Here is a 27,544-nt window from a genome sequence, read left to right on the forward strand (position 1 = left end):
TGCAGACCTGGGGCTGCAAATGGACCCCCCAAAGCCAATTCTGCACAGGCCCATACTGGTCAAACTCCACTGGATTGCCTTTTTATCTGCTTAAAAAACAACATTGTTTCTCCTGAAAGCCTCCAGGACAGTTGTTCACCTTTTAAATAGGACAGAGGGCCCCCTCTACTGTCCCAAAGTAATCCATTTTTCAAAACCAGATGTGGACTTCAAACCTTATTGATTTTTGTTTTGTTTTGTTTTGTTTTGGGGATTTTGGGGGGAGGAAATTGGCAGACAGACTGTGCTTGGAGGGTCCTAGGAGTAGTGGTCTTGTCCCCAGACCATTCGAAGTTGCATACACATAAGTTTCTCCTGAACAAAGAACTGCTTCTTCCTTTTGTAACTGTGTCATATTGTCGTTTGTAGTTGTTCTGGTTTCATTGTATTTGAAGCTATTATTGGTTGGTGTTATATACATTGGCAGTTCTGCAAGTTGCCTTGCACAGGGTCGCATCCTAAAAGCAGGGAACTAAAGGCAATCAATCAATTTATCAAGAAGGAAAGAAAGAAGGAAGGTGGGATTGTCCAGACATCAAATTCCATGCTAGATCCAGAACTGGTGTTTGTGTGGATGAAGTCATGTATGACACACATAAATGTTTCAGCCCTCTGGTTAGATTTGGGCATAGCGAGCCTTCCTTTGTGTGGGAGAGGAGCTGGAGGAGTTTTGAGACTGGTTCCTGTGCTGGCAAAAAGAGCTCGTCCCACTCAATAGTATCGGTTTCCAGATGTAGCTGGCTCTGTGGTCAGCCGGCAGCTGGCAGCAATTACTCCCTGTCCATGGCAAAAGGGGGAAACATGACCTCAAATGGCAATTACGTGCCGTCTAGAATGCGGAGCACAGGAGCTGGCAAGACCTTTTGCCCCAATCTGAGACGAAGAAGCAAAAGAGGACATTGTCACTGTGTGCGTATGTGCTTTCAGGTTGCCTGTAAAGATATGGCAAGTCCATGAACTGCGTAGGGTTTTCTTAGGCAAGAAATATCAAAGGTGGTTTTGCCAGTTCCTTCCTCTGAAACAGAGCCTGGTTTTCGTTGGTCATCTTTCATCCAAGCACTAACCAGGGCTGACCCAGTCTAACTTTCAAGATGGGATCGGGTGCCTTTAGGGTATTACTTGCTCCTCATTCCCCACTTACACATGTTCCTCCCCAGTCATCATTCAACAGGCACCTTTGCTGAGCTAGCCGTGCTGTCTTTTTCCATAGGTCCGTCATGCAACCTGGAGTATCATCATGGATTCAGTTGTGCCGTCAGATAAAGGCAACTACACCTGTATTGTGGAGAACAAATATGGAACGATCAACCACACCTATCAGCTTGATGTTGTTGGTAAGGAAATCTGGGCATGGGAAGGAGAGCTTGGAGAGCTAGCAATGTGGAAAAGCTTTTAAATCATTATTTTGTTGCATCTTGCCAAATTCCGCCTGTACATCAGTCACCTCCTTTGATGCCATCAATTGCAAGATTGTCCCCCAACATACACATATGTGATGGAAAGTTGTACACATTTTTGCACATATTTTCTTAATGTGTATATTTTTGTACACAATTTTCTGTAGCGTTTGTATTTCTCCCATTGATGAAAGTGTTTATACCTGTTTTTCAGGTGCATGCATTTTATCCATTTTTATATGTACAGTGTACACAAGGTTGTGTGTGGATGGTATCACTGCAATGACTCTTTTACTGATGCCACTTTATATATATATACATATATATATATATATGTATGTATGTTGTATTCATTTAATTCCTGCTTTAACTGTAGGGATTATCCTCCCCCAGTTTGAAATGCCTGTGTTTTATGGTGGCTATTTCCTTGCTTTGAATTTTAAAATAATAATAGAAGCAGTACCATATAAATATATATCAAGATAAAACAGTGGCACATAGGCCAGCTCAGAGAGAAAGGGGGTGATTTTCTGATCATAAAAGCTCCCCTACCTTGTTACCCAGAGAGAGTATTTTCTCATTATTAGTGACCACAGAAGCCTGGATGAAATGTTATCTTGGTCTAATTTCAGCAAAACGACCCTTATGTTCTCATAGCCGAGCTATTAATCGTTGCCACTTCCTTTGCTCCTTGGTAGTTGCTGGGGTTGTGCAGTCAGGAGTCTTTTGTAAGTAGCCAGACGTATATGGCTGACTGGAAGGGACTGGAGAAAGTGGTTGAATGTTATTGTCTTCAACTTTTAATAGCCTTTTTGCCCTGATTTTTCACTTTTCTAAGTCGTCTACTTATATACCAGTCCCCATGCCAGACAATCTTCTTTCCACTGGTTGGGCTCAAGAGGCTGACTTTGCAAGCCAAATGTGAAGTTTTATTTCATTTCCCCCCTTTTCTTTTCATGCTATGCTTCCAATACTTTGAGAGGCTATCCAAGAAACTCTCTCTCCTCCTCACCCCCCTCCCCAATTAATCTCCTTATTAGCCTTAATTCCCAACCCAGGCAGGCTGATCTCTGCCGTTCCACTTGTGGAGTTGCTCTAAATGCCACTAAATGAACCATTAAGAATGCAGTTTAATTTGATTACACTGAGCAAACTGAAGGGAATAGTCTGCAAGGAGGAACAAAGGGGTTTGTTAATGCTCACTCACCACAGTGGCAGGGTCTTTGTTCATCCGCCGGGCCCTCATTAGGTTTGTTTGACCTTTGACCTCCGGTGAATAGGTAGCCATGTTTACCACCATCCCCTCTCCCCTGAACCCCAACCCTAGTTCTGTGACAAGAATTTCACCTGTCCGCTTCTCCTTTACTACCAGCAGTAAGGATTTCCCCCCTGTTGTTGGGGTTTCCACGTGGAACCCCCATTCACCAGAGTAGGCAACCTGGAATGTGGCCAGGAAAGCCCTTCACTTAAATAAGATACTTGATGGTTTGCAGTTACTGTATATACTCATGTATAGTCTAGAAATTTTAGTCAAATAAGTGCCCCAAAAAACCTGGGTTGACTTATCCATGGGTCAATATAAGTACTCTACTTTAACTTTGGAGCCATCCCTGTTCTCTGAATAGAGTAGTAAAAGGCAAGAGATTAGTCCATCCTGGGAGCACCAAAAAGAAGCATGGATCCCCTCTACTCTTTCATCCGTCCAGCTCCAGCCTTTAAGGATGAATACAAACAGTTATGCCTGCCAGAATGTTCTAAGTTCTTTGGCATCATTTTCCTTTGCATCATCCTTTGTTACGTGCCCCTAAGTTTTACCCTCGACTTATCCATAGGTCATATCAAAATCCATAATTTTGGCCCTTGACTTACACATGAGGTCGACTTATACTTGAGTATGTACGGTAAGCCATAGTTGCCTGGTTGGTTACTTGGGCTCCTATGTGCATTGGAGCTGTCAAATATAGGAGGGATTAGAGTGCAACCAGAGATGTAATGGAGGAAGCAAGTGAAACATTGCCCTCCAATGATAATTCTGCACCCAGATTAATTTTTCGTTCAGTTAAACCTATTTTGCCGTGCCCCGATCTTTCTGCTCCCCTTAGTTTTGTCCCTGCTCATCTGTGGAAGTCTGGGGGGGGGGGGGTCACATTAGACCCTCTGGAGACCTTGGGAAACAATACCCCCATTGCAGTAATAGTCAAATAAATAAAATGCAAAGGAAAACCCTCTCCGAATAAATGTGACTTAATGACTTAAAGAAACACAACAAAAACAAATCCTCTGTAAGGAGCATGAGGGCATTTTAAACATGTATTTAGGTATTTCGGGGCACTCGCTTCCTCTTCACTTCTTGTTTCAGAAAAGACCTCTCCTGGGCTGAGGTTGGTACAGGGGACCCCTAAATCTGATGGAAATGCCCTCCACACTCCTTAAAGATTATTTGGGGGCAAAAAATGACCCCCTGAGAGTCACAAAAATAGCCCTGAACTTTGCCCACCCTGTGGTAGAACATCTTTGGTAGCAAGGCTAATTTTGCTGCATGCATAGAACTTTTCAAAGATGGCTTGTTCAGCCATGAGCTTTTTGCAGTTGTGGCCGGAAGTGGATATTGGAGCAACAATCCCTTATAAATAACTGTAACTCGACGAAGGAGGTCTATTTTGCATGCTGAAGGTTGCAGGTTCAAGCCCCAACTTTGCCCAGAGCAGTTGCAGAGACCCCTGTCTGAAACCCTGAAAACCATCTGCAAGCGGTACAAACACTTGAGCCAAAGGCACAAATTCCCTGGCCCCAGAGGATGTGTTTGTACCGCATCCACAGCTATTTCTGTGTGAAACTGGTCCTAGTTTGCTACTTAGGACTCCTGCCCCCACCCTTTGCTTCTCTATAGCCCAACTCCATTCCAAGTGTCAGAGCTGCCTTTTTAGGGTATTGTAACACAGGCTCCGAAGAAACAATGGAAATCCCAGGAACCTTTGGCGAGCCGTGTGGGAACGTGGCCTAGCTTATTCATTCCTCTTGGCTGTGACTGACCTGGATATTTTCTGGGTCAAATGGAGTTAAAATGGCTCAGAACCTTTTGCATTCTCCTGGCCAAACCATAACCTGGGTCATTTTGAGCCCAGGTGGCTGGGATTTCTTTGGACATGTGTGAAAAGAGGGATCTGTTTGCACTAGGATCTCTTGGTGTGGTTTAATGGCCCTTTGGTGCCTTTTTAACCTACCCATGGTGCCCATTGTCAGGTTGGTTAAGGAACAGATACTAGCTGCTTTTTTATTGATAGCAAAAAAGGTGAGACTGAGAATCACATCCCTACCAGTGATTTCCGTTCTCACACATTTAATTAATGTAGAGTGCAAAGTGAGATCTAAATTGGCAGCAATTTCTAATTTAAATATCTGAATCTCCCTTCTTTTCACATACTGAGTGTCCTTAGGAAAAGCTGAATATCCCCCATGATTTTAAATCTGTCTTCCAATATTGATATCTGACATAATAGTGAGGTTCATATGCACTCATGGTTTTTGTGATTGAAACTATACCTTGGAAACATAAAGGCTTGTTTTTTGTAACTGTATTGGGGCTGTATAATCTTCTGATACACACACACACACACACACACACACATACACACATACATACACACACACAACCACAAACATATCAACAAAAGTAAATGTATATTACTTGATGTATTACATTTATTCTCAAGTTGCTTTATTCATTCCCTTTTAATTGTTGCATTTTAATAGTTTTCTTTGGAATCAGTTTTCTGTATAGATCAGGTCTTATGTGACCACATGCTTAAGATAGGGCTGCATCTGCACTGCAGAAGTAATCCAGTTTGACACTACTTTAACTGCCATGGCTCAGTGCTATGGAAATGTGGCACCGGCTGTTCTTTACTGCTTCAGAAAAGCTCTGTGAAGCTCAGCAGAAAGTGTTCTCTCTGATTTGAGGCAATGAGACCCTTTGGCAGAGGAAGGTCTGGTCCTGTGATATTTACTTCAGGAAGCGGAATATGATTTTTGGATACAGAGGGGCCCCACTCATCAAAGATCCTTAGCAAGAGGGATTAGAGGAGGAAGCATTCCCTTCGTATTTTTCATAAGTGACTGACCGGGATGGAAAGAAACAAGAAAGAAAGATCTTGGCACCGGCCTCTTGCAATGAAGGGGGGAAAAATAACTTCTTAATCCCTGCTTTGTCACATCACAAGTGAAGATGTGAGGGTCGCAGACGGCTGCGAGGCTGGAGGCTTTCGTTTCCATGCCTGCCAGCCTAATTCTTTTTTGTTTCTGTGAAGTTTGTTTTCCGATCTGCACCTGACTAGTTGTTAATGTTCACTTGGATTACTCCACAGCCTCCTTGACTGGGGAAGAGAGGACAAGGCAGGGCCAAGCTATTTCCTTTTTTTAACCTAACAGATCCCCTTTCTTCAGCCCTAAATCGCACGGCAAACTCAGCCCCTTTCATGTATTATTTTGCATGATGTCTTCTTCATGCAAGTAATGTCTGGAGGATGCCTGTGTCTGTGTCTAGCAAGTGCATACAAGAGTGCACAGATGGTTAAAGGCCCAAAAGTATAGCACAGCTCTCCCAAATACCACATTGAGGGAGTATATGAGCCAACTTGGGAAGCTCAAATTCACATTGACGGTGGAAGAGAAACCGCCAGCATAGCTCCTATCAACAATGGTCCGCTTGGGAACTAGTGTGGGAAGTGGTGTGTTTTTTGTAACTCCTATAATGTCATTTTCCATCTTGCCTCCGCAGTATTTGATGGAGCAGTGCCTCAGCCGTATAACTGCTAGATTGAAAATTAGATCTTTCTCCTATATCTTTAATAGTTGTGTAGAAGGGAGGCTATCAACAGGCGTTGCTTGTTACCTGGTTGTATGACCAAAGGCACCTGCTGAAATGCCCTCATCTACACAACCATGAAATCAAAGACATAGTGTGGGAAATCAGTGTGCAAAGAGATCTTGCATTACCTTTGAGACTAGAAGTTGGTAGCATGAGAATTCGTAGACTTTGAGTATGTTCAAGTCTATGAAAGTTCATGCTACCAACTTCTGTTTTGCAGTTAGTCTCAAAGGTGCTGCAAGATCTCTTTGCATACAACATGAAAGATACAGGAACCCTCTTCAGCAATCCTATTCAGCAGTCCTACCAAAGTTACATCCAAGGACACACTGATGTTCTTCAGACCAAATAACTCTTTGGCCAGTCTTGAGGGCATCTAGAGAAGGAACCAAATCTACATTTTCCCTCTCGTTTGAGATGGGTTGGGACTATGTTTTGGCTTGCTAAGCAACCCTATCCATGCTAAGTAAGAAGGCTTTCTGAATGCCTTCGGTCTGAAGCTCAGAGAGATTAGTGGAGTTAGGTTGCAATGTTTGCTAGGAGGCATCATTAGAGGTGAAGAAGGTGATGACCATGGAATGAGTCCTCTCAGTATTAGTGCCCTGTGTTTAGAACTGCTTACCCAGAGAAGCTCACCTGGTGCTTGGTTTATAAACTCAAGTTTTATAGTAATCTGCTTGTGTAAACTGTCCCAGGAACTGGTTGGCATGCAGTATGTAACTGTCATAAACAAGCAAATGGATGTTTATTTCTGCACTCTTTCTCCATGATCTAGTTGGTGACACCTATCTGAAACTATTTTCTCCCATGTCTCTTCCAGAGAGATCACCCCACCGGCCTATTTTACAAGCTGGGCTCCCAGCAAACAAGACTGTCTCCTTGGGTAGCAATGTGGAATTTGTTTGCAAAGTCTACAGTGACCCTCAGCCTCACATCCAGTGGCTAAAGCACATTGAGGTCAATGGGAGCAAGATTGGGCCAAATAACTTGCCTTATGTGCAGGTCTTGAAGGTAAGAACCTCCATTTGGTGCGTTGTGACATTTTTGTTAATGGAGGTAGGGAATAATGTAGGGAATAATAGTCTTTGGAAGGTGATCTCTGAGTTGGGTATGAATAGGGGGAAAGACCATTTTAGTTGCAGTCTGAGAGAGAAAACTATTTCTAGGAAATTGGTCTGGTAGATCATCCAGATGCTGTAAAATCAGCAAAGTTTGCAGCTTAGCATTCACTCTTGGAATTATATGGCAAAGGCTACACTTGGGCATGAAATATATCAGGGAACAGAGTCCAAAAGTAACTTTTCCAAATGTTCAGGAAAGGGAAATAGTGGGAAGGAATGATATCCACTTTTACTGTCCAAACCTGTTCTTCTTGGGCAAGGTATTACACAAATAAGCAGCAGGTAGATCAGGGTTGTCAAAAAGGCTTCAAGTGTCCCTGACATCCAGCCTAATTTAGAGGGAGTGTTTCTCTGCAGAAAATGATGAGGTGGAGTGAGAACTTTTGTGTAGAAGATAGAATCATAGAATTCTATCATGTTCTGCAGAGAAACACTCCCTCTAAATTAGGCCGGATGTCAGGAATTCAGATCTAATAATTCAATTATAATAACAATATTGGCAAGTGTGTGGCCCAGTGGCAACCAGTTCCTTAATGACACTCTTTATGTGCTTGCCCCCAAGCCTCTACCTTGCATCTGGCTGCAACCATTAGTAGAGATACTAAAATAATGCCATCATGGTACAATTGTGCTTTTTAAAAATTCCCCAGTAAATTTGGTAGAAAGATGCTAAACCAGTTTAAAAGGATGATGGCTAAATATTGATGTTTACTTTTATTGGGCCATTTTATCCCTGCAATGGTTAATACAGAGACATTCATACATGAATGGTGGCCTCTTACTGACTATCTAGATCACTACCAAAATGGTAGTATAATAAAAGTAAAGTACTATTTAAATAGCATGCAAACTGTTTGCTTATGGACAAAGGTGGAAAATATGACAGATACTGGACAATATTTTCATGTTTGTTTGCTTTTTGAAATAATGTGTCAAAATATATGTTTTATTTTGTGACACGAACGGAATATAGTTATTGATCTTCTATTTATAGTAAAAACAAATAAATAAAAGATAATGTAATTTAAAGGGCATGGTAGAACGTGGCTTGACAGCTTCTCCTGGAAAGATAGTGTCTGGTTAATTTAATCCTGGCACATAGCCCTTAATCCAGCCTTCCTCAACTGGATGCCCTCACAAAGTGTTGGACTGCATCTCCATTATCAGAGCAAGGAACTGGCAAAAGCACCTCAAAGTATTCCTTGCTTATGAAAAGCCTATTCATGGGGCCACCATAAGACGATGGGCAACCTGAAGGCACATATATACATGCAGCTTGGCAGTGGTTGAATTAGCTGGGGACGATGGGAAGTTTGGATGACCACCTTGGTCGGGAAGGCTACATTAAAACTATTTTAGACGAGACATGGCAATTCATTCCTCTTCTTTGAAATAAGGGATGCCATGTCTGCTCATGATTCTTCCAGAAGGGATGAAATGCGGTTGGTGGAGGGTAGAGAATTTGAGTTCCCCATATATTCCTTCTGGTGAGAACTGAGGGAGATGTTAATGTGAATAATGTTGTTGATCTCAGAGCTGCGGCGCCCATTCCCCGGCCACCGAGTGACTCCTATGTGTTGTTGGTCTTGTTCTAGCACTCGGGAATTAATAGCTCTGATGCGGAGGTGCTGACCCTGTATAATGTGACAGAGGCTGAGAGCGGGGAGTATGTTTGTAAGGTTTCCAATTATATTGGTGAGGCTAACCAGTCTGCGTGGCTGACCGTCACCAGACCCATGGCTGAAGGTAAACGGGAAGAAGGCCACTTTGGGGGCTCTTGCTTGGACGGTTCGGTCCTCATCGGTGGGAAGAAAATAAACTCTTGTGGCTCTCCTGTTTCTGCTCTGTTTCTGGTGCCGTAAGCCATGGAAAAATCCTTGGGTGAGGTTGAAGCAGCTCAGTTTCATGCCCTCCTCCTGTTCCTTTTCCTAACAGATCATTCTCTTCCTAGTCCTTTCTTAACAATCTCTCTCTGTAGTAATTAAGCCAAATTGGGAAATCATCTTCAGAATCCTTTAATTCAAAAGACCAGATGAAGGTTATCATTGTAGTCCTTTCTAAAATTGGCTTCTGTGTATGTTTCTTGCTAAGCCTTCCAGAGAAACGCTGTAATTATATGATTTGTCACTGGTTAACTAAATCAATTCAAATAATATCAAAACCTAAATATAGTAGCCTTTCTGAGAGAGCAAAATCAAAACGAATGATTTACCCATTTGCCCATCAGTCCCACTCATTTTAAATCGATTGTCACGAAGTAACTGATTACCTATTAAACCCATGCAAACTTGGAAGAACTACTTGTACCTCTGATTTTGAGTTCCTCGGCTTTTGGTCTCTTCATCACAAAGCAAAATTACGTTTTCTCTTATTTACATCCCTGTTTCGAAGCCGCATGACCTTTCTCTTCTTCCAATTGCATATCATTTCTTAAACTCGGATTGTTTCCTGTTCTCTTCCATCTCCATCCATCACTTTGCCATTTCCATCCCCTGAAACTAAGCTGGTCCTTCCTCCACCCGAGGTCACTTTTTCCATGTGGCCCATCACCAGCATGTTCAGATGGGCAGGGAAATTCAGTTTGGTGAAGGGTTTTTTTTGTTTTGTTTAACATTGCCTCTTTAGGCCTGCCTGGATCAGAGGTTGTCCTAAGGCTCTCTGTTAAATTAGGTCTGCCGTGGTGTCTGTTACTCCTTAGGAGGCCTTGGGGGCATGTGTATCCCCTTCCCTCCTTCTCCTGCACCTTGGTTCCTGAAGGGGTCTTAGATTTGCTTGTACTATTTCCCTTTTTCTTTCTCTTTCCTTTTTTCCCCTTCCATTTTTCCCCTTCCTAGACGGCTGGTGTTAACACAACTGACAAAGAAATGGAAGTCCTTCACTTAAGGAATGTCTCCTTTGAGGACGCTGGGCAGTATACCTGTTTGGCGGGTAATTCTATTGGGATCTCCCACCACTCTGCATGGTTGACGGTTCTGGAAGGTATATACTGGTTCTCTTCCTTTCTCTGCCTCCTTGCCTTCCCCTTCTTGGTTTGGTGTTAAGTGTGTCCTAGTTTGCAAGAGCCAGTCCTCCTGGCGATGGGTTGATGGTGGCGAAGGAAGTGTGGTTTAGCAACAAATCTGGTTGGACAAGTGACTTGCCAGTTCAAATTCAGAGTACAAAACATATTCAGTCTTGCCAGGGAGTCATATGCCCTGGTTCAGTCTCTTTTCTTTTTCAGCCAAACTGGGATAGTCCATGCGCCTACCGGATGACTCTTGCAGGCCAAGGCACCATGAATTTCCAGTCTAGGTTTAACCAGAGATTAGGTCCAGGTTTTTCATTAGTTTGATTCCATTCTCTTATTTAATGCCAATCTCCCCCAGCCTCCCCCATGTTTTTCTCTATCTCTCAGCAGAGAGGAAGGGAAGCCGATGTACCTGCTAGTGCTTAAACAGGATCCCTCCTATGCCCAATAATACCAAAAGAAGCAACTCCAGTGGATACTGGATTTGGAAATATGACATGCCACCCACACTCCGCAGAGACTGTGGATAAAGGCAATAGCACAGGGTTTTTCTAGTTCTCAGGTTTTCACAGTAAGAACTCTTACTGTGCACATCTCCATGTGCATACATGTTTTCTGTATCACCTGAATTTCATAAAGTCCAAATTCGACACACACATCCTGAGAGCAGACAGTTTTACTACCTGCTGACATAAAGCTAGTAGGTACATAGGTGCTGTCCACAAGTACATCTGCACTGAGTGAGAGGTCAGTTCAGCAACTCATGCTGCATCACGCACACAAACCATCTAAAAGGCTTTCATGCATAAATCTTGAAGCTCTTGGGTGGAGATGGCCCATAGTGGGGTCCTTTTCTATGTAAAGTGGCTGTGAGAAAAACGGAGAACTAGTTCCCAGTCCTTACAAAAGCAGAGACTAGAAAAATGTATTCCCAAAGATTCTGCTTTTCCCCTACGATTCCAAACACAGATTTGTTTCTCCACTGCCTTGGCCAGAAAGGGAATGGAATCTGGCTTTTTCTGAGTTGAGGTGTCTGCTGTGCCTCCGCATTCTCTTTGGGATTTACTCTGCATGATCTCCTGTTTTACAGACTACTGCTCATCCTTGTTTGGTCGATGCTGGGCTTATTTTTCAGCCATCAACCACTGGCTGGCAAGAACTGATAACTTATGACTCCAGAAAGGTTTTTTAAAGGGGTGTGTGCTATTTCTATGAGTTTCATTTAGGCAATAAGAAAACCTTCTGAGTTATCAGTCCCCTTTCCTCTTGCTGAGCCTGTACCCATTCAGAGTCCTGAATGGAGTAAGATGGTGATCATTTCTATGTTTCAGCCCTTTAACTCCCCAGTCATTCTCTAATGCTTATGTCTTCTCTGGGACTGGGAGGAGTGGGTTGGGGGGACATATATATCTCCCTGCTGCTACCCTTTATTCTCTTTAAATTGCAACCTATTTCTCTCTTCCATACCTGTAAAGTGTCTTATCACTGTGCTTTCTTACTGCCCCTTTTCCATGTGAGCAAGCCTTAAATTGCTGCTACATCTGGAAGTACTCCAGGCAAGGCGATGCTGCCATCTTGCAAAATGCTTCATATTTGATTTGAGAATGCTTATGGGCAAGACTTGCAAAAGATGGCTCATCTGATAGAAGCTGACATATTTGATCCATCTTCTGCAGAAAATGCACTTATAGTTCCGAAAGGTTTGAGTTGATTCACAGGTTCAGCATGGATTCTTTCCACTCCCGAAGGGTTGGGAAGTCACAAGGAAAACCAGATCTGAACAACAGATATCAGAGATTCTGCTACTTTGCCATATCCACCTACAGACCTTTGGAAACCTCTTCCTTAATGCCCATAATAGTCCTGAGATTCTCTGCTGTGTGCTCAAGTCTTTGAAGCTGCACCCACGAAAGCAATTTCATTACTGCTTCAGAGTCCCTCAGTATTTCTCTTGTTAATTCGTATTGGGCAGGAGGAGATAGGAAGGCCATAGTTCCTTCTAGCAGTCTGCTGGATCAGTGTAAAATTTTATTGTGATGAGGGTTGAGTTTCTTCTAAAACAGAAGTGGAAGACACCCTTTCCTCCATAAAATGCTTTGGCCTGCAGCTCTAATTTTCCTGTAGCACATGGTCAGTGGAAAGGGATTCTGGAAGTCCCTGGATAAGAGAGTAGAAAACAGTGGGCGAAATGTGGCCCAAGAGCCACATGCAACCCTCAAGGCTGCTTTTGTGTCCCACAAGGTCCCCCAGGTATATGCCCTCAAGGATGTGTAGAAGGCATCCCAACAATGTTTAGAAGGTGGCAACATTTTTGCCCCCAAATGTCATCTAGGGCATGGGGGAACATGTCCACCATGTTTTGCCCAAAAGAGGAATAAAATAGCCTGGGGATGACACACACTTCCTGCCATGATTTAATGCCAGTCACTTTCTGTCATTAAAAAGTCCTCTCCTGGACCTAAAATGTTTTTGGGAGGGCCCAAAACATAGTGAGAATGCCCTCATCTCCTCTAGAGGAGCACAAAAATCAATATAGTTTTTCTGGGAGTCAGTGCAGTGTATGGGGATGCAGCCCTTCAAGCTATCTTGGGGGGCTTTGTGTGTACCCCCAACCTTACACAGTTGCCCACCCTTGATCTAAAACATCTGAAGGGCCAAATGTTTTCCATATTTGCACTGAAAGATTTGATGCAGTTCCAGCATTTGCTTCGGAGGACCGGTTTGGATAAGAGAGAGTCAACAACCCATACCCTTGCATTTTAACCCTAGATCTGCTCCAGACAACAGAAACTCTGAAAGTATATTCTGGTGGCTGAATTCAGATCTAGAGGACTAGAGTCATGAAGGTGTAATGGGTGCTGAAGTCTTCCAATTTAAAAATGGCCAGGAAGGGTGACAGGGAATAAATAGATTCACATTGGGATCCTGAAACAGGTAGGGAAAAACCCAACCACTCCATCCCACCCCTGCACTGGTTTCCAAATTTAAAATCACTTTTCCGCCCAGAGCTACTGTTTGTGCACCCATAGCCCTTCTGTGTCTTTGGAAGCACAACCAGCTGCCACATGATTATTATTTTTTAACTACTGTTGTTTGGGTGTGTCTTGTGCTAATGCCTTTTTCGCACTGATCCAGCCATCGAAGACAAGCCAGCTATGATGACCTCCCCTCTCTACCTGGAGATCATTATATACTGCACAGGGGGATTCCTCATCTCTTGTATGATTGTGACCATCATCATATACAAGATGAAGAGCACCACCAAGAAGACCGACTTCAACAGCCAGCTGGCCGTACATAAGCTGGCCAAGAGCATCCCTCTGCGCAGACAGGTAACAGAAAGTAGATAGGGGGTTTGATTGTACTTTACCAGCCCACTCAGCCCTGAGAGAGCCTTGCTTGCATGTCTAGCAAAGCTTGCTGCATTTGGGAGCCCTTTCACCACACACATTCATAGTGCTGTGATTTCCCCTTTAGCTGCTACAGTTCCATCCTACTTAATCCTAAGATTTGCAATTTAGGGAAGGTGTGACAAAATCCCTGTCTAGCTTTGCTCTGCAGTTCCAACCCTTGGGCTGCTATTATTCACCTTGTCCTTTTACCCTTAAGATCCCTCCCTAGATCTGGTATTTGGGCCTCAAGGTGACCCCACTTCTGGACAAGTGGTGATGTTAGTCACGGGGTTCAGTGTAGTAAAGCATGACCAGTTTTCCTTGTTAATTATTAAATGAAAACATCCAGACAGCAATGTAGAAAATAAAAACAGGGAAGGTTCTTTGTAACCGTTAAAATAAACATCTAGCATTGTGCTGGGTGCAGACACAGTGCATGGTAGCAACTCACTTTAAAACAAAACAACCTTTCTCCCTGAGGTTCTTCCAGATTCTCAGACTCCAAACCCAATTCAGATCTTTCTGTTCCTCTCTTTCTAACTGGCCTGTCTCTGTTTCTGACTGGCCCTATCTAACCCTTCAATAGACAGTCCTCTAGGTCAGTGGTCCCCAACTGTTGGTCATCCAGGTGTCTTGGACTTCATTTACCAGAACCCCAGCTAGCTTGACCAGCAGTCAGGAATTTTGGAAGATAAAGTACAAAATATCTAGAGGACCAAAGGTTAGGAAGCACTGCTCTAGGATATATTCTTTCCCCCATAGCACACATACCTACAACAGCATTATTTGAACGGTGGTTGTCGGCTCTATCCAAGCTTGCCCAGTTTCTTACTTTATAGAGGGGTATTGAGAGTTCTTAACCAAGGAGTTCTAGGGCTACACCAGACGACAAATCCCAGGATTCCATAGGATGCAGTCATGGCAGTTAAAGTGGAATCATATTGCTCTAATTATGTTGTATGAAAGAGTTCCAGGTCAGAGGCACTTTTTAGCTTTGGAAGCAGGAGCAGATTATGGGCATGACAACTTTTCCTAGGAACTGCAAAAGTAAGGGGACTAATGCAATGGTCCTCCAGATCCCATAAACCCCAGACAACTTGGCTAACAGTCAGGAATTGTGGGAGCTGAAGGCCAAAACATCTGAAGGACCAAAGGTTGGGAACCACTGGACTAGTGGATTCTCTTTACTTTGGCATAAGTTTCAAGACTTATGTCAGAGATTCTGGACACTGGCTGGGACTCCTGGTCAGGTTGGGTGTAGCCCCTGGTATCCTGAAAGTAGTGGACAAAATTAGGAACATAAGTGTGTATCTGTATCTGTGTGTGAGAGAGAGAGATGAGGGAGGAGAGAGATAGAGAGCTAGGAGCCAAGGAATGGAGAAAGTGATGGTTGTTGAGAGGAAGAATGAAGGACTCTTGCATCCACTGGATGCAACTACTGAAAGAGCACTCCCTGGGATGGGACACACTTGAACCAGATGCCAGAAAAAGAAGCATGCTCTGGCAAGTTTTGTTTTGGGGGACAGGAGCCAAGAGAAGAAGTCAAGGATAGCAGCGAGGTGAAGAGAACATAGAAGCACAAAGAGCAAGAGTTTATTCCTGGAATCATTTAAGGTTTTGGCAATAGAAAGTCTGGCATCCCCAGCATAGTACTTGTTGTTACTAGCATTATTTACACTGCACTTTTAATAGGCAAGGTGCTGCTTTTGCCATCTCAACCTTCATCATGTGGCTAAACAGTCTGCACTGAGAACAAAACTAAATTCTGTGCCAAAGAGAACTTGAACGATTTTGACCTGTACTGAGTAATGGAAATTAAACCAATTGACGTCTATCTCCCCTCTTGGCCACAAGATGTTTTGTCCACTTCTGCCCTGAGTTTAGAGATGGGAATTGTGTGGCCTTCCAGATGCTGAACTCCAACTCCTGCCATTCCTTGCCCCTGGCTGCGGTGGCTATGGTTGCAGAGAGTTGTAGCCATACAACATCTGGAGGGCCAACTAGTTCCAACATCTGCAGTTTCGGAAGCAATAACAATCACTGCATACTTTCAAGCAATTTTGTGCAGTCATGTTGACAGAGAAATTATTCCTAGGGCAAAGGAAGGAAGGAAGTTGAGATTTTCAGGATGCTGCAGTAGAGAACCAGTACACTCTTACCTCGGGTTACGAAAATAATCCGTTCCGGCGCCATTTTCGTAACCCGGAAGTCTTCGTAAGCCGAGAAAGCCATAGGCGCTAATGGAGGGAAGCCGCGATTTGGTGCAAAATAGCGCCGAAAAGCACCAAAAGGTTATTCGTAACCCGGAATAACCTTCGTAACCCGGAAATATTTTTTTTTTTTTTCGTAACCCGAAAAGTTCGTATCCCGGCGCGTTCGTAACCCGAGGTAAGAGTGTACCAAAGTCCATGTTTCCATGTTCCAGATCACAGAATAGAGGCAGTTCTGTTCTTTAAATCTACTTAGAATGGTGTGGCATTAGGAGGTGGTTGAGGATGGAAGCATATGCACATAGCCCAAATAGAAATAATAATAATAATAATAATAATAATAATAATAATAATAATAATTGGTATCCCACTCTTTCCCCAGCCTCTAGTGCAGCAGTTCCCAGCCTTTGGTCTTCCATTCCTTTTGAACTCCATCTCTCAGAAGTCCCAGCCAATTTGGTCAATAGTCATAACAGTACTGTTTTTTGTTTTGATCTTCGGACATTAACTACGTTAGTATTTTATTAACTTACTTCTATTTTTAGACAGTATGCCGTAGGCAGCCTTTAATCTGTATTTTGGCTACTAATATTGTACAGTGCTGTGCAAATCTACAGTGCTTTATAAATAAAATGTAATAATAATAATAATAATAATGGTCAGGAATTGTGGGAGCTGAGGTCCTAATCATCTGGAAGACCAAAGGCTGAGAACATCTTTAATGACAGATCTCCCAAACTAGTCTGCTTCTGGATCCTTTCCCGAAGGGTAACCTCCACACTCTTGTTCATTCTGCTACAGGTATCAGCTGACTCAAACTCCTCCATGAACTCAGGTGTGATGCTCATGCGCCCTTCACGGCTTTCTTCCAGTGGGACCCCAATGCTGGCGGGTGTCTCTGAGTATGAGCTGCCAGAAGATCCTCGCTGGGAGCTGCCCAGAGACAGGTAACAACTCCTCCTTATTCTCTGGATGATGGCTTTTCTGAGTGGTTCCTTCTCTGATCTGTGCCGCCACATGTCAGAGACATGAAGATTTTGCATTCACTGGATTTGGGACCCTTCGTTCCTTTCATTGTTTCCGATAAAACAACGATAAATAAATTCGTATTTGCTGAATGTTCATCATTCTGAGAAGAGGTGACTTCTCCAGAAACCTTAGAAGCAGAGGCATTAAAAATGGGAAAATGAAACTACTTTCAAAATGCACATACATGTTGAGGCTCCCTTATCTGAAATGCTTGGGACCTGAAATGTTTTGGACTTTGATGTTTTTTGGATAGGGGTTGAGGACAGGAAGTCTTACAGATCCCTCATTCATGGGTTGCCAACAACTATACGTTATGCCTTACCAATTTCAAGTATAATCTGTATCCAAAGCATCCATTGTTTGATATAAGACTTTCATTGTGATCTCTGGTTGCTTCAGAAGCACAAGGATAAATGCATTTGTTCTCCAGATAAATGTATCTGTTCTCCAAAGTTTTCTTATTATTGGAAGGCAAAGAATTAAAATAAATTATTACTAATAGTTGTTCTTAAGAGTAAAATTCACCTGCAGCCCCTGGCAGTTAGGCCCAGCCTGCCAAAGCCAGAACTATTTGCAAAATGTCCCTGAGATGACTATTGAAGAACTTTCTACTGTGTTGTGTTCAGTTTACTTGAGCAAAAATGGAAAGACAGTACTTGGGACTGGTTCCATTTGAGAGAAATTCATATCTTCGTATATTAGAATAATTCTTTCTCTATTATTAACTTGTTTTATTTTGTTTTCCTTCATTCTAGGCTGATTCTTGGTAAACCATTGGGGGAAGGCTGCTTTGGGCAGGTAGTGCTCGCTGAAGCAATTGGCCTAGACAAAGACAAACCGAACCGAGTAACTAAAGTGGCCGTAAAGATGCTAAAATGTAAGTAATTGCCTTTGTGTGACTCATTACCACAGTTCCTTCCAAATTCAAGAGTTGTAGGTCCTGCTGTGTTACAAATGTTCAGGGTCTCGAGTCTGTACAGCACAACCCCAGTATGCATAAATTCAGTATCTGTATTATCCACACCTGAAAAATACGTTCTTTCTAGGCATTTCTGGGTCGTCCAGTGAAATTCTATGGTCAACCTCCAGCCCAAGCATACCATAGGATCATGCTAGAGGACCTAGAAATGCCTAGAGAAATGTTTTCTCTAGGCATTTCTAGGTCCTCAGGTGGAATCTATGGTATGCTTGGACCTGAAATCATTCTTCTCATTGAAAGTAATAGGGTTCTGTACCTGGCCCATAGGTCCCCAGCTTCTGACATCCAACTTGAAATGTTCTTAGTCCTGACTCACCAAGATGCACATTTTTTTTATCTTCTTCCCCAGCGGATGCCACAGAAAAAGATCTGTCTGACTTGATCTCTGAGATGGAGATGATGAAAATGATTGGCAAGCACAAGAACATCATCAACCTCCTTGGGGCTTGTACTCAGGATGGTAAGGGCTGTCTTAAAATTTGAAGAAATGTGAAAACCAAAGGATAATTGCATTCTAGCGTGTATATTACTTCAGAAAATGTCAATAGGTCGATGTGTTCAAAACAACTCTTTCCCCCATCCTTAGCGAGATGACTGTGAGGTTTGGAAAAGAAGTGTTTGTCCCTTATGTGAAGTCGAAGGCTTTCGAGGCCGGCATCCATAGTTTTTTGTGGGTTTGGGGGGCTACATAGCCCTGTTCTAGAAGAGCCACAGATGCTGGCGAAACGTTAGGAATAAACTCTTCTAGACCATGGTCACATAGCCCAAAAGAACCACAAAAAACTATATTTGTCCTTTAGTTTCTTGGAGAAACGTGGGTCATAGAAAAACAACAGTGTCACACAAAGCCCACCATCCTGTACCAAACTGAACAACTACATTGGAATGGCTAGGCATTGGTGCTGAGCAGTGGCTTTGGATTTCCATAGTACAGATCTTCTCTGTTGCCTGGCATTGGTCACCACTCACACAGTTAGGTACTGAAAGTCCCAGTTAGATCCCTGCCCGAATTCAGGCTTTACTTCTTTCCCTTTGACAGGTCCACTCTATGTGATAGTGGAGTATGCATCCAAAGGGAACCTGAGGGAATACCTGCAGGCTCGGCGCCCTCCAGGCATGGAGTATTGCTACAACCCGACCCACCTCCCAGAAGAGCAGCTCTCTTTCAAAGACCTGGTGTCCTGTGCCTATCAAGTGGCCCGAGGCATGGAATATTTGGCATCCAAAAAGGTGAGAGATTACAGCAGGAAGAAATGGTAGACGCAGCTAGAACTCTTGATGGAGTCACTGAGGAGATGGGTGTATGGACTTCCTAGTTGATTGAGTGATTGATTGAATATTAAGAAGACAAAAATAAATACCACAGATGATTTACGTAGTTTTAAATTGGGTAATGAAAACATTGGAATCATTAAAGATTTTCTATACCTTGACTCAGTCATTATTCACAATGGAGACTGTGGTCCAGAAATCAGAAGAGCAGGACTTGGAAGAGCAACTTGAAGCCCCCCTTGACTTTGCTTATAATTTTTTTATTGACCTTGCAGCTCTTTAGACGTTTGCTTTTCCAAAATTTGGGGTAGGGTTTTCACACCTTGTTTTGAAGGAGAACCATGCTTTCTGGAGGCTTCCAAGGGCACAATTCTTCCCTTTTAAAAATAGATAAAGATTTCAAGGCTCTGGGAGACGCAAAATCAGATGAGATGCAAGCAGCTCACAGACCGCCAGTTGTCTACTCTTGCTATACAAACTTGCACAGCTTATATAGTATGCCAAGACAGTAAAATTTCAGTGCTCTTGATACAAGAATCTTACTTTTTAAGTATGTTGCCTCCTATTTATTTATCCATTTACTGTACTTATATACCACTCACAATTTCTGTAGGAGATTCTCTGCACTTTATTTATTTGGAGCATTTTAGGCATTTTTAACCCTGATCTTCAGCAGGGGAGGTTTCTATACTGAGGAATGTGCCAAGGTCTGCCTGGCTTGCTTTGTTTTTCAAGGTCCCTAATGGTCTGTGTCTCCTCTTTTGTGTCTCCTCTTCAGTGCATCCACCGAGATCTGGCTGCCAGGAATGTGCTGGTGACAGAAGACAGTGTGATGAAGATAGCTGATTTTGGCCTGGCTCGAGATATCCATCACATAGATTACTATAAGAAAACAACAAATGTGAGTGACACGTCCAGGAGGCAAAATCAAATTAGGCTGATGCCTGATCATCACATGCCAGGCTGTTGGACAGTCTTCTGCGATCACATCATAGGCTGGTGTACATTCTGTGTAGAAGATGCATGGAAATTTGGGTACAGGCTGAGTCTCCCTTATCCGAAATGCTTGGGACCAGAAGTATTTTGGATTTTGGAGTCTTTCAGATTTTGGAATATTTGCATATCCTTAATGAGATTGTCTTAGAGGTGGGACCCAATTCTGAATATGAAATTCATTTATGGCGGTGTAATTTTATGCATGAAACTAAACTTTGTGCACACTAAACCACACAGAAAGCTCCCCAAAACACGTGAACATATCTCCACAGCCAGAAGGCACCCCAGAACTCCATAGTACACCCAAATACATCTGTTTTCCTTTGCAGCCTCTCTCAAAATGGCAGCAGCATCATATCATTTCCTGTCGCCATTTTGAGAGGGACTGCAGAGAAAAACAGAGGCCTTTGAGCTTGCTAGGAGAATGTGACCCAAGGGCAATTGGGGGAAATTGATCCTTGGTCCCCACACAATTGCCCACCCTACCTTAGGTCGATTAGTTTGCAACACAAGAATTTGTTAGACTGCACATGAGATAAGCAGTAGCAAGCTAGAAAATGAAACATGCTCCAGTGTATATTACCTTGGTCTTGCTGACCAGAACAAATGAGCCACTGGACAGGAATGCACATAGAATCTGAAGTATAGGCCAGTTTGGGGTACACCTAAGGCTACAACCACTGATCTTCTCAGACTGACACATGCTTTGACAATGTGTATATATGCATATTTCAATTATTGTACATGGCTTCTACCCATAGAAGACTGAAGATCGTCTAAGCTATCTATGCCTCTTGAAGCAGATTTTTAAAAGCACATGAGATGAGGATACCTCTGGTCCCAGAGAACAAAATGTATTAATTTAATCTTAGAGATTTTCTCATCCATATTTGAGTGGCATTAAGCCAACTGCAATGAAAGCACAACTTTAAAATGGACAGGAAGAAGTATCGCAATCTGAATGTAAAGCATGTGATACAATATCATCTCTTTAAACTGATTAATGATTAGGGAAGTTTTTTTATTTTAAATAAAAATTATCTAAGAATCTGATTAGTATAGCACTAAGTGCTCTAGTGTTTCAACAAATGTCCTTTCCTTTATACATAGATGATTCAAATAAATTCATATTGAGATGCAGCATCCATTCTAACAGCGTTGTGCACAACATAGCAGTTGTAATTGTTTTTGCAATGTCCTATCGGTAACAGTACAGAATTTTTAAATTTGGGGGAAACTGAGTGCAAATCAAATCGGCTAGAAAATGATTGATTTTTGCTAACCAAAAGAACTAGAACTGTATTCAAGATTGCCTCTTATGCCTTTGCAACTTGCTCTGCATTTGGAGGTTTGCAAGGGCTGTGTGCACATGGAAGGTTTGCTTTTGAGAAGTTATTTTGCCATACTTTTCTGCTGAATTTGCACTGTTGTTTTGTTGTACCCTAGTGTGTTGAGGGGGGGGAGACCTATTCTGGGGTTTATTTCATAGAAAATATGTAGAGACTGTGTAGCTGCAAGTGACTCGAGATAATGAAACAAGCTGCATACTTCAGGGGAAACTACAGTTCCCCAAAGGACTGCAGATAGTTTGGCCTACCGGAAGCTTTGTTCCTAACTGAAAACCAAACATGTTCCCTATGCATAATCTATGTGTTGCACTACAAGGTAAAGAAACAAGTTTGCAATGGAGCACAAACCTAAAGATCTTTGCTAAATCCAGATGTTCCAGTACTTCTGTTTTGTGACTTCTGCCCCCTTAGTCCTTGCAATGATGCACATCTTCCTTGTGTTCTTCTCTTCCGCATGGCCTTGGATTGATGCTCTGGTCTTTTCTTTTATCCCAGGGTCGCTTGCCGGTCAAGTGGATGGCCCCTGAGGCTTTGTTTGACAGGATATATACCCATCAGAGTGATGTGTAAGTACCTTTCTGGCTTCTTCTTGTAGGGGTGTGTGAAAGTGCATTAAATAAATCAGTCCAGTGACGCATCTTGCTCAGGGTGAAGATTGTAGAACTTGCAATCCCTTCATTACAACCAGCCACCTGTTTCCCCCTGAACCACAAAAACTTGTTTGTTTGTATATGTGTGTGTGTTTTATTTGAAAAACAAGTCCAGTGAAGAAACGCCTGAAATGAGTCAGTTGCCACTTCTGGAAACCTGTGGGATTCTGGGTGCTATAGTCCCCCAAAATAAATTTCCGAACTCAAGGATCTTCTCTGTCCTAAGCATACACACTTCCCCTGAATGAGGAGGCATGAACTCTCACTGGCCACATGCCCAACCCAGTCTATGGGTACTGCCCTGTTTTTATCTTCCCAGCATCATCTCATAAAAGCGTCATTTGCCATGCTGGGGCTTCACTGTGCTGTGTTTACAACTGAGCTGCAAAGTGCTCAATATTCCCCACTGCTTAGGTCTCATTATGCTTATGGCTCCTGCCTGGAATGTTTCTTCATTTATGGGCCTCTTTATCTGATTTCCATTACCTCCTCCTGCTTTTTCCCTTTCTCCTCATCTAGGTGCAGGTAGCACCCCTCTAGCCTCCTGGCATCTCCAATTAAGCTTGGCATGTTAGGTATTATTCCCAGTGGTGAAACAGGCCTCATGTGATTCATCTTAGCTTAATGAAATGCTAATTACTGTAAGCAGGAACAGTATTTCAAGCCTGCACTGAGCTTGCTAGCAAAGAGGCTTGTTTACTCGAATGCCGCTGCAGGCTCCAACCTCATTGCCAGTTCAGTACTTCCTTCAGAGAGTTTTAAGCTCTTTGTTAGAAATGTCTTCTCTTTCTTTCTCCATGAAAACTTTTAAATGAGGATTATTAGACACATAGATGGAGAAATGGGCTTGTCTGATGGAACCTCCAGATGAACTAGCAGTAGAAAGGAAAACTTTCTGGTGTCTTCAAATGCCTCCTTCCTTCCCCTTTTATTCTTCAGAAGGAGGTCAACAGACATGAACCGGGTCACACTGTATAGGCCACATATTTGTATGTCCCTTGTAGAAGTGCTATGATTGGAATCAGTATCAGGTTTTCTGGCAAGAGAGATGTTGTGAGAAGGCCCATGCATGTGCATGGGTGTCCTACTGTATATTTCAACATAGGATGTGTTTGTACAGGTGGTCCTTTGGTGTTCTGTTGTGGGAGATCTTCACACTGGGAGGATCGCCGTACCCAGGAGTACCAGTGGAAGAACTGTTCAAGCTGCTGAAAGAGGGCCATCGAATGGACAAGCCTAGTAATTGCACCAATGAACTGTAAGTGTCGTTGTCTAGCTTTTGTTGGAGCAATGCACAATCTGCATATCCAACTTAAATGCAGTTGTATTGACATCTGGTAAGCTGGTGTGGAGGTTTGAGCATTGGACTATAACTCTGGAGACCAAGGTTCAAATCCCCACTCAGCCATGGATATCCACTGGGGAACCTTGGGCAAGTCACACTCTCTCAGCCTCAGGAGAAAGCAATGGCAAACCACATCTGAACAAATCTTGCCAAGAAAACCCCATGACAGGTCCACCTTAGAAACAACCTGAAGGCACACAACACACACACACAAAACATTGCAGCAAAATTGAAATTGTATCTGAATCAACCGTAAACATAACAGGTCTCTTTAGCCGAAATGCCAAAACAAAGAAGTTTATGCTTTTCCGTGCTGGACATCAGGAGAAATGTTAATTAATGAAACGTCCCCTAAGATTTTCCTTCCAGAGCCTTGGGGCTACAGCTGTGAAGTCCCTGTTGCTACAGATGTTCACATTCCCCTCTGTGATGATATTCTGACCGGCAGATTCTGACCAGGTGATTCTCTGAATCCCGGGGCCAGTCTGTTTTTAACATGGGCTCTCCCAAGATGTTTTTCACTGCCAAGTTTGAGAGAGAGAGAGATAGAGAAAGAGCCCACATTGAAAGACCCATCAAGCTCAGCCGCCTGGCACGGCATAATGGAACCCCTGCTGACTAGCAGATGCAGATGATGGTGACTGGCAGGGGTTCAGAGTTACTTTCCCAGCCCTGCTGAAAGCTGTGCGTGATAATAAACCAAGACTTCTTTCCTCTTTATTTTTGTTTTTCCCAGCAGGAAAGTATCCCAAATTGACCCTGAGTAAGGCTGCTTCATCAGGGACTCGCTCAGCCTTTTGTCTTGAATGAACCTCCATCCTTTCCCATGTTGTTCTAACCAATCCTGCCAGTGTTTGCATGGTTTCTCACCCCATTACTGAGAAGGGTAGGGGCTGGTCCCTAAGAAGAAGCTCACACGAACCACTAGCATCACCACAACTTCACATAAATGCATTTTTTAATTCCACTTTGTACTTTCTGTGACTGGTGTATACACAGAAAAAGCACATGGGATGCAGCCCTTAGCAATTTAATCACCTGTTTTAGATGAAATCACTATCATAAATATTATAACCCTTAAATTAATTCACTACAGTGGGCTCTTGGTATCTGCTGGCATTTGGTTCCAGGACCCCTGGGGATACCTTGATCCACAAATGCTCAAGTTCCATTATACAGTATGTAATGTTGTTGTTGTTGTGTGCCTTTTTGTTATGGAGACATGGTTTCTTCAGAGGAGCTTTGCCATTTCCATCCTCAGGCTGAGAGAGTGATTTGCCCAGTGGGTTTCATGGCCAAGTCAGGATTCGAACCCTGGCTTCCCAGTGTCCTAACCCCAACATTCAAACCACTACGCCACACTGGCATATTATATAATGTCAGAGTAAAATGACATCCCTTATATAAAAAGGCAAAATCAAAGTTTCCTTTTTGGAATTAATTTCCCCCAATTATTAAGGTTATTTATAGAGAGAGTTACAGAATAGAACATTTATAACTATTCCAAAAAATAAAATACTAAAATACAATGGGGGGGGGCACACACACAATGCAGAATAAAACAAAATAGTCAGTACAGATAATAAAATATACTGAAAATATAAAGCATTTTCAAGCCAGAGATGGTTGAATCCATGGATACAGAAGGCCAACTGTGCATTAATTTTGTTCAAATTTAATTGCTTGCAGGGAGTCGTTTATGCCACTTGTGTTGTATCTTTAACTTCATTTACGTGTTTTTAAATGACATTACGGCAGTGGTTCCCAAACTCTATTCCTCCAGATGTTTTGGACTTCACTTCCCAGAGTTCTCTGTTGTTGAGCCTTACCTGGAAGGCCTTGGTATATTCCAGTCTGTTGCTGAATGATTTATGATTTTAGCCATGCCACCAGATTGTTGCTCATTCCAAGTCTTCTTCCTTGATGATACTTTTTTGCATGTTCATGTTGGGGTTCTAACCGTATGGTTCATTGAGATCAGGCACTCATTCATTTGTTTTCTCTTTCCAGATATATGATGATGCGAGACTGTTGGCATGCTGTTCCCTCCCAGAGACCCACATTTAAGCAGCTGGTAGAAGATTTAGATAGGATTGTGGCCATGACCTCTAACCAGGTAAAAACCACTAAGACCACACTTCAAGGAACAAAATTTTCCTAATCTGAACTTGGGGGTGGTTCTGTTTTATTGTGATCCAGTAGGTTATGAGGAGCTCTCTATTTGTTTATGACTGAACCAAGGGGTCAGAGCTAAGTTCTCAACCCTAGCTCTGAATACATGGGCCTTGATACCCCTGGTTTCAGTGTTGTCTGGGTCATTTTTCTTGTTTGGGGTATGAGGGTCCACAATTGGAGTAGAGATTCCAGTGGTACTTGCAAAGGTGAAGTAGGCACTGGATTTGACTCTGTTTTGGTGCCTTCATTCCATTAGACCCACTTTGCTCTGTGCTTCCTCTCTCAAACTCTTCAGTAATTGTATATTTCTTAGGGGCATCAGTTCATTTACTTTCCTTCAATGCACAACGCCTCATTATTCCTTTCATTTCTTCTAGGAATACCTGGATCTCTCCATGCCACTGGACCAGTATTCTCCCAGTTTCCCAGACACCCGCAGCTCAACCTGTTCTTCAGGAGAGGACTCTGTGTTTTCCCATGACCCCCTCCCTGACGAACCTTGTCTTCCTAAACACCCCCCTCAGCTTGCCAATGGAGGACTCAAAAGACGCTGATACTGCAACTTCTGTGGGACCCTTTGCAAGCCCGCTGTGCATACAAGTGTGGTGTGCGTGTGTGTGTCAATGAGTGAATGTGCATACGCATGTGTGCGCACTCCCCTTCCAGCTGGACTGGTGATGGAGCGCCTACCGAGGCAGCCATCAGAGTCACATTTCGCTCTTGTATTCATGAACTGCAGAGACTCCATTCCAAATAACCAAACTCACATCGCCATCTTCTTCTCAAAGCTGCCATTCTTGCAAGCCCTTCGACTTCTGGAAGAGGAGTCGGGAAGGAATCTGTGCTTAAACATTTCTCATAGACTGCAGTTGAGCTGTTGTTGTATTTTCCCCTTTTGGCCAGTGTCTTATCAACAACAACAGAGGAGACCCAGAGGTTGGTTCCTAGATAGCGACATGCTGTCACTTCTCTTGGGAAGAATAACATTCCTATGAAGAGGAGAGTCTTTTCCGCTCCCTTTTCCTATTTGCTGACTGAAGCAATCCAATCCCTTGACAGCTCAATAAGCTAACAGTGGAGCTGAGATGCAAACCTGCGGCATCAACATGTTACAGATCCAGCTGCAACGTCTTCATGCAATCCAGCTGCAGCCCCTGCCATTTGGAGTGCCTGCTGAAAATCTGGTACCAATCCAGGATCCTCACTCGTGACCGCTTCCTCACTCCGGCACTCATGCAGCGCAATCCTGTGCCTTTCCACTCAGAAGTAAACCCCACTCTTTTCCATGGGGCTTACTCCTAGGATGACGTGCATCAGGTTGCGGCCTTACATTGTGCTTTGCTGACCAAACTTGGAAAGCGACCGAGGTACGAAAGCATCCCGCATCTTCGAAGCACTGACGTATCACGACAAAGGAGGCCGCCAAATGGAACCAGTGCTCAGAAGATCAAAACCAACCAACAAAAATCTTGTGTATATAGCTGCAAAATGTATAAATATGAATTATATATTTACATGTCTTTTAAAAAACGGTCCTTACCAGAGATAATATCACTTTGGTAGTAAGTTACTAGTGGCTGGTTAGGTATCAGTTGCTATAAAAAACAAATCATATATTTTGCTACTTTTGCCGGTTTTGTTTTTGTTTTTAAATTATGTTCTAAAACTTACTTCGGTTTAGGTACGTCAATAAAAATTGCTGCTGCTTCAGTTTTA

General features: G+C 43.0%; 1 protein-coding gene across 6 annotated transcripts in view; it reads left to right on the plus strand.

Annotated features, from left to right (window-relative positions):
• The window catches only part of FGFR1 (fibroblast growth factor receptor 1), a 74,660-nt gene extending 47,116 nt beyond the window's left edge, over positions 1–27,544 (plus strand). For 2 of the 6 annotated variants that reach the window (XM_089537569.1, XM_089537570.1), the window contains 13 exons: positions 1,250–1,373; positions 7,124–7,314; positions 9,020–9,170; positions 13,567–13,769; positions 16,835–16,980; positions 17,818–17,939; positions 18,391–18,501; positions 19,081–19,271; positions 20,092–20,214; positions 22,154–22,224; positions 23,429–23,566; positions 25,664–25,769; positions 26,206–27,544. In XM_089537569.1, coding sequence (XP_089393695.1) covers positions 1,250–1,373; positions 7,124–7,314; positions 9,020–9,170; positions 13,567–13,769; positions 16,835–16,980; positions 17,818–17,939; positions 18,391–18,501; positions 19,081–19,271; positions 20,092–20,214; positions 22,154–22,224; positions 23,429–23,566; positions 25,664–25,769; positions 26,206–26,382 — 1,854 coding nt within the window. In that variant the 3' untranslated portion in view covers positions 26,383–27,544. Of the gene's footprint in view, positions 1–1,249; positions 1,374–7,123; positions 7,315–9,019; positions 9,171–10,258; positions 10,404–13,566; positions 13,770–16,834; positions 16,981–17,817; positions 17,940–18,390; positions 18,502–19,080; positions 19,272–20,091; positions 20,215–22,153; positions 22,225–23,428; positions 23,567–25,663; positions 25,770–26,205 lie in introns of all 6 variants that reach the window. The other 4 variants (XM_089537568.1, XM_089537571.1, XM_089537567.1 and 1 more) reach the window with 3 other exon arrangements.

This window comes from Sceloporus occidentalis, unplaced genomic scaffold, assembly GCF_023333645.1.
Source record: "Sceloporus occidentalis isolate IW3139 unplaced genomic scaffold, rSceOcc1.0.p SCAF_9, whole genome shotgun sequence".
NCBI classification, from domain to species: domain Eukaryota; kingdom Metazoa; phylum Chordata; class Lepidosauria; order Squamata; family Phrynosomatidae; genus Sceloporus; species Sceloporus occidentalis.